The sequence below is a fragment of the Oratosquilla oratoria genome, chromosome 1, assembly GCF_046742065.1.
Source record: "Oratosquilla oratoria isolate Oo_2021 chromosome 1, ASM4674206v1, whole genome shotgun sequence".
NCBI classification, from domain to species: Eukaryota; Metazoa; Arthropoda; class Malacostraca; order Stomatopoda; family Squillidae; genus Oratosquilla; species Oratosquilla oratoria.
The window spans coordinates 127,523,862-127,535,152 of NC_134777.1; the positions used below are offsets into that span (position 1 = coordinate 127,523,862).

General features: G+C 40.3%; 1 protein-coding gene across 1 annotated transcript in view; it reads left to right on the plus strand.

The window, feature by feature from the left end:
• Positions 1-11,080, plus strand: part of LOC143026646 (juvenile hormone esterase-like) — a 60,200-nt gene extending 49,120 nt beyond the window's left edge. The window contains exons 11-12 of the mRNA XM_076187399.1: positions 3,536-3,650; positions 10,846-11,080. Of these exons, the coding sequence (XP_076043514.1) occupies positions 3,536-3,650; positions 10,846-10,914 (184 nt within the window). The 3' untranslated portion in view covers positions 10,915-11,080. The remainder of the gene's footprint in view (positions 1-3,535; positions 3,651-10,845) is intronic.
• Positions 11,081-11,291: the final 211 nt, after the last annotated feature.

Here is an 11,291-nt window from a genome sequence, read left to right on the forward strand (position 1 = left end):
CAGAATGGGGCTAATTTTACTTAGTGACTATGAAGTACAAATACATAGTAAATAAACTGCAAACTGTGAATGGTGGAATGTTAGATACTTAGTAACAACAGATGAGTGAGTCACTGTGAGTGTGTGTGTGTGTGTGTGTGTGTGTGTGTGTGTGTGTGTGTGTGTGTGTGTGTGTGTGTGTGCGTGTGTGTGTGTGAGGAGGGTGAAGAGGGATATAGAGAGGAGGCTTATCACCCTTGCTTGTCACCTTCACCCCGATGCCTTACTGCTGGAGAGAGAGATTGTAATGTGTGTGTCGTGTGGCTGAGTAATGTCGTACATTGCAGTCTTAGACCTTATTCCCACTTCACATGGTAGAATTCAGTGCTTCTTCCTTAAATACTTTTAATGCGAATGTTTCCATAATTATACAAATAATAATATTTAAAAAAAATATGAACCGGCGGCGCTGAGCTCTTCTTATCGCACGAGTTTTCCTGTTGTCTCCTGTTTCCCCTGATACTGGGAGTTGCCAATGAAAATATTTTCACAGAGGAAGGATAATATTAGCTATTGTTTTATTATTATCATTATTACTGTTGTAGAGGGCTTTTCGGTGTGTTTCTTACTAGAATTTAATGCAATGAAGCATTAGAATAAAGCAATTTTCTTTTCACATTTGCTAAGCATCTCGAAAATTTATAATAGTGATCCATAAGTTGTAAACTGGTATTCTGAGCATAAGTCCTACACAGTACACTGGCATCTAGGTCATCAGTTTGGTAAGAGTTTGCCTTCGAAGGAAGAAGTGCCGCTCCTTCCTTGCTTGCTCCTCGCTGATAATACAGTTTGCCAGTGATGGTTTAAAAGTATATCATAATCAAGTTTACAAAGCCTTATTGTTCTGTGTTGACTGCTACAGCAGCTGAAAAATGGCGTCACATAGCAGTGAAGTGTGGAAATATTTAATGAGCAAGTCAAGTGACCTAGCACAGTGTCTGTTGTGCAAGAAAGATTATTTACGAAAGGGACGTGGAACTACAGCTTTGAAAAACCACTTGAAATGAGTGCATAAAGAACAGTTTGAAGAGTTAATGACAAAAGAGACAAAGAAGTTGGAAGAAAAAATAAATATAGAAAAAACACCTTTGCAAAAAGCAAAGACAGATGCTAGGCAAAGGAATGTTGCTGAGTATTTTCAGAATGCAAAAGTTATGGGCTGCTTCTAACACTAAGGCAAAGAAACTGGATAAATGCATTGCAGAAATGTTAGTCATGGATGATTTGCCTTTCAGTCATGTTGAGGACATAGGATTCATGAGACCGATGACTGAATCTGCTCCACTATACAGTCTAAAGCAGCGAAATTTCTATTCATCAATGATATGTAGTGATATGTATGAGTCTGTTTTCAAGAAAATAAAAGAAATAATTGAAGAAGTGAAGCAAGACAACAAAATTCCCTTCACAACTGATGTGTGGTCAGATACCTCAGCAGGAGTCTCATTGCTGAGTTTAACTGCACATACCATAAATAAGGAATTTGAAAGAACAAACTTTGTGCTAGGTGCTGAACCATGGGAAGAACGACATACAGGAGAGTATATTTCCAAAATGTTTGATATGCTGATGAAGTGGGACATATCTCGTACAAATGTGCACTGTGTTCTGCGTGATGCTGGAGCAAATATGAAAAAAGCTCTGTTTCTCTCAGGTGTAGATATAAGTAATTTGGATTGTACTGTGCATAAAATACAGCTGATTGCTAAAACTGGGTTATCATCACATTGTGATAAAAAAAAATCGTGGTATTGCTACGCACTTTCATCACTCAACTATGGCACAGGATGAACTTAAAGAGATTCAAGACAGGCTGCAAGTACCTAAACTCTGTTATTCATGATACACCCATGAGATGGAATAACACATTACACATGCTAAGAAGAACATTAGAAATAAAGGAATCTTTGTGTGTGCATGCTACTATAGTCAGCGCAAGGAGAAATGACCGATAAGGCGGGGCTAGGAGATTTCCCGGTGTTGCCACACATGGGCATCCATGGCGAGAACGTGCGTGTGGATGCAATTTTTTCTGAATGCAGTGTGAGGGGGGCGGGGCCAGAGATTAGATGTAGCGGCAACGTCGCTCTCTCTCTTCCATATGCCATGTCTAGACTCGAAGAAACGAAACCTTTGTTTAGAAAACATTGCTTTGATTTTTACCTCAGTGGTGGTGTGTGACAAAAATTATAATATAATCATATGTGGCAACATTATAAAATTATAAAATGCAATTATAAAATAAAATAAAATTACAAAATAATTAGATGTGGCACCACAGGGGAACTCCCAGTGCTCCGCCCTAACGGCCAGTTCTCAGTGCAACGGGTATACCAACTCCAAAATCAAACAGCTCAGCAATACTGAGTGGTTGATTATGCATAGATGTGTACAAGCCTTACGACCTTATGAAGATATCACAAAAAAAAAACTTAGTGACTCCACATAAACAGCAGCTCCCTTCCTGCGTCTGTATTTACGTCTCCTTATGACATAAATACTTTCAAAGAGAAAAGTATCAACTATTAAGACACCATTCGAACTCATTTAGCAGCTTTTTGGCTCTCCCATCTTGTTTTTATTTGTTACTTCTCCTGTCTGCATGGTCTGACACTGAAACAGTTTTTTTTATTATTATGTTTTTTTTTTGGGGGGGTTCCTCTTGGTGAGAACGTTTAAGGGTAAAAACATCCGCATCCGCGAGGATGTCATATTTTGATATCCGCATCCGCATTTGCATCCGCATTTTAGTAGACTGATATCCGCATTCGCATTTGCATCCGCAAAATGACATCCGCATATACATACGCATCCGCGGATTTCTGAAATTCGCCTTCCGATACATCTCTAATATATATATATATATATATATATATATATATATATATATATATATATATATATATATGTATATATGAATATATAAATTGTATATAATTACATGCATATGTATATATATTTACATATGTAAATATATATAAGTTTAGGATTATCTAAACTTGATGATTTTGTTATTGATAAAACTGTAAGAACTTCTCCAAGTGCTACTAAGCGGGGGTGACGTAACGTCATGGACCAAACGTCCGTATATGTAAACATCGGCTCTACCTGATTGTGAAGCATCTTGTGTGTACTTCCCATGTTCCTAGCTTGTCTTTTACTTTATGTATATATATCCACCTTTGTCTCTGTAACTGTGTATTCCTTGATAATGTCTTAAATAGACGAAAACGTTCGGACTAAGCTTCTTATTTCCCAGTGTTTTTTCTGCATGTATATATATATATATATATATATATATATATATATATAAGTCGACGACTACGCCGTTGTCATGTAAACAATAAACCACATTCTATTATTATCACCATTGGCAATATCTTTATAGTTTTAGCCAGTATTTAGCAAAAATTATCTAACCAAAGGCCCTAGAAAGCCCAGTGATATCTTAATCTATAAAACTTACTGGATTGTTAACGAATTTCTCTCACTCTAGGAATCCGACCCCTGGAAACTCACTGGGATTCAAGTGGGAGAAAGTCTCCGCATCGTCCTTCAAGCACCTCGTCCTTAAACCTCAGCCTTACATGGAGGAGGACACTAGATCGGAGGTACAATCGAACTATTATTAACGTGAACTATACATGCACACACACAACACACACTAATGTACATACACATACAACACACTAACGCGCACACACAACACACACCAACACACACACACACACACACACACACACACACACACACACACACACACACACACACACACACACACACACACACACGTACGTCGGATACACGGCGAAGATTAGAACTCCGGAAAAGAAGTACAATTTTCGTGGATCTCAACGACGAGGGAGTACTTTGTTGTATTAGCAGGGAAGGGGGAAAGTTCGTGGTCTAGTGGGAAGGTGAAGGAATAGGAAAAAGAGAGGTATTATTGAGGAAAATGGAAGGAAATGAGGAAGGGGTCGAACGGGCCCCGGATCTTAGGAGATGTGTAAACAAACGGGGGGCAGAATACACAGACAAGGAACAACAAGGAAGCAGAGGTGTCAAGAGCAGAAATATAGATAATAGCATCTCAATGGAAAGAGAAGATAACAGCTTTTATGGATTTAATGAGGAAGTATGGTAGGTTAGCCGAGCGTGAGTGTGTAGGCTGACAAAAACACTGTTGTTGTTTCTGTGCTTTTATTATGTGCGTGTGCACGGAGGCAAAATATCAAACTATAATACACTTGTTAGCGAAAGCAAGGTAAGGAGATGGTATTCACTGTGAGGGCGATGCCGAAGAAGTGTGTCGCCGCTTGGGTCGCGAGGTCTGAGCGCTATGCCCAAAGGCCGTGTGCAAATCCGCAGCCAATCGCAGTCGCTACGGGTCGTGTGCAAATTGACCTGCGCCAATCACACTCTGACCCGGCGACGCGACCTGGCTTGAGGGAGTGGCCAGCTGCGCGACCCGAGCTGCGCAGGACGTGCGACCCGAGATCGGCGCGTCCGACCCTCGGCACAAACAAAGACACCAAGCATCGTCTTACGACATCCCTCCCCCCGCTAAACAAGTATGGACCTAGACTTGGCGTGAGGGAAAAAATCGAGATGTATGCGTCGGGAGGTTATCCACCTTGGTGAATTCCATAGAGACGGCATTCAACTCGATGAAAAAAACCCACCGCCTAAACGCATGTAGCTGAGGAGGTGTCCATGGACCAAGCTCACGATTCTTGTGCTTCCCCGCTACGTCACCCTTCGTCATATTGACCAAAGGCAACGAAATCTCAGCAAATTTAGGTATAAACTTCCTGTAGTATCCCGCCAATCCCAGGAATGAGAGCAGCTCTTTCTGACGCGCTGGCCGGGGAAAAGTTTTGATGGCTCGGACTTTGTCAGGCTGAGGCTTTATCCCTTCCTGGGATATAACATGACCTAGGTAAGCGACCTCCTTCTGCAAGAAATGACATTTCTCCAACCTCAATGAGAGGTTTGCCTCTTGCAACCTCCGAAGGACATCCTCAAGATTCTTGAGGTGGTCGACCCAAGATGTTCCCAGAACAATTATATCGTCCATGTACACCATCGCACTGACCCCTAACAGCCCCGTTAACAACTGATTCATCACCCTTTGAAAACAGGATGGAGCGTCTTTTAACCCAAAGGGAAGAGACGTGAACTCATAATGCCCTTCGGGGGTCGAGAACGCCGTTTTCTCGCAGCTGCTTTCCATCAGCGGGATTTGGAGATGCCCTTGCTTAAGATCTAGCAGGGAGAATATGCCTCTGGAGCCGAGACTGCGCAGCATCGAGTCAATATGGGGAAGAGGGAACCTATCATCAACTACGTGTCGATTTAGAGCACGAAAGTCAAGACAAAGACGAAGGGTTTTATCCTTCTTAACAACCTGAACAACAGGAGCATTGTAAGGAGAACGAGATGGGCGAATGATCCCCTTATTGAGCATATCCCCAATGAGTTCTCTAATCTCACCTCCGTACTTCTCAGGAATGGGATAAGACTTGCGGTAGACCGGCGGTCCAATGGTCCTAATCTCGTGAAGGAAGTCAGGCGTCACGGTAAGTGGATCCCCTGGTAAGGCAAAAACATCGCCATATTTGACCACTAAAGAGGTCAGAGCCATACTTTCCTTGCTATGCCTATTAGGGAAAAATTTCCCTACTTCCAATCGTAACTTATCGCCACGAGAGCTATCCACTATGTTAGACGCCTGCACCGTTCCCACCGAGACGCTAGTTCCACCATCTACTAGCGCAATCTCCCCTAAGAGGGTAAGTTCCCCAACCACTTGGTCTTTGCGGATCTCACGGGTATCCGGGCTCAAATTCAGGAATGGAACTTTGCACCAAGCCTTTCCATTTTCCATCCTGAGCAGCGCTACTACTCCCTGGCCAAGCAAGCTGGCGCCCTCGGCGTATGGGCGTGCTGTAAACAGCGCCGAGACGGCCTGACCTGCGGGAGCGAGCTCGTCTGCTCTCTCAAGTGTTAACGTTATGGTTCCGCCTGAGAAACCCGGTACCCAATGAGCCTCACTGGTCTTAACCGGAAACGTGGCTACTTCACTTACCCACTGATAACTGTGACGCTCCTCGCACACGGCGATGAGCGGTGGGGAATGCTGGACCGTCCCTGCAAGGATTGCTGGAACATCCTTGCCTTTAACCGCGAACGTTAAAGGACGGAATGTCAAAGTCACCTTATGCGCAGCGAGGAAATCGAACCCGAGGATGAGCTTAGAAGGAAGACCCTCAGCAGGGATGATGAAGAAAGAATGGTGGAAAGAAAGAATGGGACATCCGCAGTCGCCTGCAGCGCTCTGGCCTGCTGACTCACAGGTCCCACCACGTGGGTGTTGGGATTACGGCGAGACATTGGGAGAAACCCGGCAGGCCTAGCTCTATCTAGCACTCCTTTGTGTTCACTGAGTAGTCCTAACAGTGTGAAGTGGTATTTGGAAATATGTTCACTGAGTTGAGGAATGGGTTCGTGTAATATTGCCAACTGCAACACACCGTCGCCACCACTATGGTAGGTTAGCCGAGCGTGGGTGTGTAGGCTGACAAAAACACTGTTGTTGTTTCTGTGCTTTTATTATGTGCGTGTGCACGGAGGGAAAATATCAAACTATAATACACTTGTTAGCGAAAGCAAGGTAAGGAGATGGTACTCACTGTGAGGGCGATGCCGAAGAAGTGTGTCGCCGCTTAGGTCGCGAGGTCTGAGCGCTATGCCCAAAGGCCGTGTGCAAATCCGCAGCCAATCGCAGTCGCTACGGGTCGTGTGCAAATTGACCTGCGCCAATCACACTCTGACCCGGCGACGCGACCTGGCTTGAGGGCGTGGCCAGCTGCGCGACCCGAGCTGCGCAGGACGTGTGACCCGAGATCGGCGCGTCCGACCCTCGGCACAAAGACACCAAGCATCGTCTCACGACAGGAGGTGACAACCTCCCCCGACCAGCAAATCTAGAGGAGAAACTAAAAAAATATATATGAACGAAGAATGGGAGGTTAGGTTTGACCAATTATCACAGATTACCCAAAAAGCTGATACTCTGGAAGAACTGAAGGAGAATCAAAACCTAACCAAAGAAATAGAAGAATTAAAAAGACAGTTAAAAGAAGTAAAAGATGAGAATGAGGAATTAAAGAATAATAATAAAGAGAATAAAGAGTCCATGGCAAAGGATGCACAGGGTTGGAGAAAAGTCCAAGAGAACAACAAAGATGTGTTTAGAGATATAGTGACAACAGATGAAAGAACAAACTAAGGACACAGTTATTAAAGTGATGAGAGAAAAAGAAAAACATAGAGACTTAGCGGACAAAAAGAAATGTATAACTATATTAGGGATGGAAGAGAAGTATAATCCAAATAGGACCACAAGAGTAAAAGAGGAAAAGGAAAAGGTAAACAAGATATTTGAAGTAGTTCAAGAGGATGAACAAGAAACAGGGAAAGAAACTGAAGAAATATATAGAATAGGGAAATACAATACAGATAAGACCAGACCAATTAAGATCGAATTCAGGTCACAAACGACAGCAGAGAATATCTTAGCAAAAACAGGGAAATTAGCTGGCAGTGAACAATATAAACAAGTATGGATAAAAAGAGAAATTAATAAGAAGGAAAGAGAGGATGAAAAAACAAAAAGACTAGAAGCTAAGGGGAAAAGAACGAGAAGAGTCAGAAAAAGATCAATTGTATTGGATAGTGGATATGAAATTGAGATGGTTCATAGCAGAGAAAAACGGAAAGTAAACAGAAAACACGATGAAGGAACTGAATGATTACCTGAAGGAAAAAGAACCGGACATAATGGGAATTGTAGAGACAAAATTGAAAGGTCCACTACCACCCAACAGTGTAGGATCATTGTGCATATAATTATTGGATTAGAAACAGGAAGGTAAAACAAGGGGGTGGAGTTATGTTCCTGACTAAAGATATAGATGTGAGGAATATCACATATAGAAAGAATAGAGATGATTATGATGGAAGTGGAGGACAGGGATGGGAAGAGCAGGAAGTTCTAGTAAGTTATGTGCCTCCTAAAATGGCTTCATGGGAAGAGAGAGAATACAACAGTATGTTAGAAGACACAAGGATAACACTAAATAAGATAATGGAAGATGGAGGAAGAATAGTTATAATGGATGACTTTAATTGTAAAGAAATATGCTGGAAAGAGATGACAGTGAAGGGTGGAGATGGCCTATGGGGAAATGTACTACTTGATATGATTATTTATAGAACATACAATGACACAATGGATACAAAAGAATACTAGGTATAGAAATGAGGAAGAACCATCGAGACTGGACCTAATAATCACATCAGAACCAGAAATAGTGGACAAGATTAAATATAAGACACCAATAAGTAAAAGTGAGCACATAATGGTTGAACTGGAACTAAATGAGGAAAAATACATGGGGGAAAAATGAACAATATAGAAAGGGAAGATGGATGTATGGAAAAACAAATTTTGATCAAATAAGATCATTTCAAAAAGCAGACTGAGAAAAGATACACATGTAGGAAACAACAATAGAAGAAGAATGCAATATTTTGACAAAAACTTATCAAGGAGTGGAAAAGTATGTTCCAAGACAAAAACAAGAAAAAGGATATGTAAAGTGTTGGTACAACAAAAGATGTAGGGAGTTAAAAGACAAAAGGGACAAAGCTTGGATAAAATGGTAAAAAGACAAAAGACCTGAAAAATGAAAAGTATATACTATAGAAATGAATATGTACAGGTGTGCAGAGAAGAAAAGAGAAAGTATGAAAAAGATGTCATAGAAAAATGTAAAGATCAACCAAAACTATTTTACAGATTTGTAAACAACAAACTGAAAAACAAACAAGAATTAGAGAAACTACGACAAGTAAGAGTTGAATACACAGAGGAAATAGAAATGGCAGAAATTATGAACAAGCATTTCAAATCGGTGTTTATGAGGGAGAACATACAACCCAGAGATATCGAGTGGGAGGAGAAAGTCCCCACTATGAAAAAGATAGAAGTGACAAGGAATGAAATAATGAATCACTTGGGTAATCTCGATGTCAGAAAATCGCATGGACCAGATGAAATGGCAAACTGGATTTTGAGATAATGCAGGAATGAACTAACAGACAAAATACATAGTCTAATAAGCAGTTCATTGAAAGAAGGAAAAGTTCCAGAAGATTGGAAAAGAGCAAATATAGTACCAATATATAAAGGGGGAAACAAGGAAGACCCTACTAACTATAGACCGGTCTCTCTTACAAGTACGATAGCTAAAATTTGTGAAAGAATGATCAAAATTAGATGGGTAAGGCATTTGGAAAAAACAACGTACTAAATCCAAGGCAATTTGGATTTAGACAAGGACGATCATGCGTCACGAACTTAATGTGTTTCTATTCAAGACTAATAGATGTAATACAAGAAAGAGATGGATGGGCTGATTGCGCATTTCTAGACCTGAAAAAAGCTTATGATAAGGTGCCACATAAGAAATTGGCAAAGAAATTAGAAACTGCATGAGGAATACAGGACAAATTGCTGAAGTGGATGGAAGACATCTTGCATGAAAGAAAAATGAGAGTGGTGATAAGAGACAAACACTCTAATTGGGATGAAGTGATTAGTGGAGTTCCAAAAGGAACATTTCTGGCCCCAATAATGTTTGCTATATATATCAATGATATGAATGAAGGAATTGAAAGTTATAAGAGCTTCTTTGCGGACGATGCAAAATTGTTGAAAAAGTGAACACTGTAGAAGATAGTGAGTCGCTACAGAGTGATCTCAATAAAGTATGGGAATGGAGTAGGAAGTGGGAGATGGAATTCAATATTAAGAAGTGTAGTATAATGGAATTTGGAAAAGGCAAAAAAAAAAAAAAAAAGTGAGATCATATAAATTGGGAGAGGAAGAAATTAAAAAAGTAGAAAACCTGGGAGTCATTATAATGAATAATATGTCCCCTGAGAAACATATGAACAAGATTTTTGGAGAAACTTATAATCGAATAAGAACAATAAAAGTGGCATTTGCATATCTGGACAAAGAAATGATGAAGAAAATACTGATCACTTTGATAAGACAGATTGGAGTATGCAGCGACGACGTGGTCACCAAGTACAAAAAAAAATTATAACAAAACTTTAAAGAATACAAAGAGCAATTACGAAATTGGCACCAACACTCTCAGAACTACCATATGAAGAGAGACTAGCAAAACTTGAGCTACAGACATTAGAGCAAGGAAGAGAAAGAGGAGACTTGATAACTATATATAGAATCATGAAAGGCATAGAAACCATTGATAGAGAGGATCTAATAAAATGGGATAGTAGAGATACAAGAGGACATGAAAAGAAAATCAAGAAAGTTATAGAAGAGACCTAAAAAAGGAACAGCTTTCCCCACAGGGTAGTAGATGTTTGGAACAAGTTAGATGAGAAAGTGGTGTGTACAATAAAAATACACGAATTTAAAAACAGTCTAGATAAAACGAGATATGGAGACACCCTACGAGCATAGCTCCCCTTCCCGTAAAATACAACTAGGTAAACACACACACACACACACACACACACACACACACATTCCAACGTTTGGGAAGGTTACCAACTCAGGAAAGAGACGCGTTTGGGAAGATATTCTATACCTGTATGTCAGTTCTTGCAGGGATAAGAAAAATATTACACAAATACGTAACATGATCCTTGATACTTTGTGTTGTTATCTTTATGTGTTCTTAATTTCCTCGTGTATCTTTTCAGATCCGAGAGTACTGGATGAACTTTCCTGCCTTCGCAAACCTGAAGAAGCAGCTTCAGAAATCTGGGTAAAATTCCACAATCACGCAAACACGGATGTTTAACATGAATTTTACCTAATTTTTCCATAGAAAAATAAATTCAAATGCAAAACTGAAGGAAGTGAAAAGGGTGTTTGCGTGATACTGGAATAGAACTGAAATCTGTTCAGTCCAATCCAATAAACACTTTCAAATCACGCAAGCGATATATATTTTTCCAATAACGTCTCAAATAAATTTCCTACCGTCTTTAATAGTTTTTCTGTGAATTATTTGGAATGGCAGAGTAATGATAGAAGGAAGAAATTGTCATTTTCTTTGTCTCTAGTCAGAATTTTTTTTATAACACAATAGAAAATCAGATTAGATATTCTCAAGGTTTGTAATAAGAATTGGAAAAAAAACTGG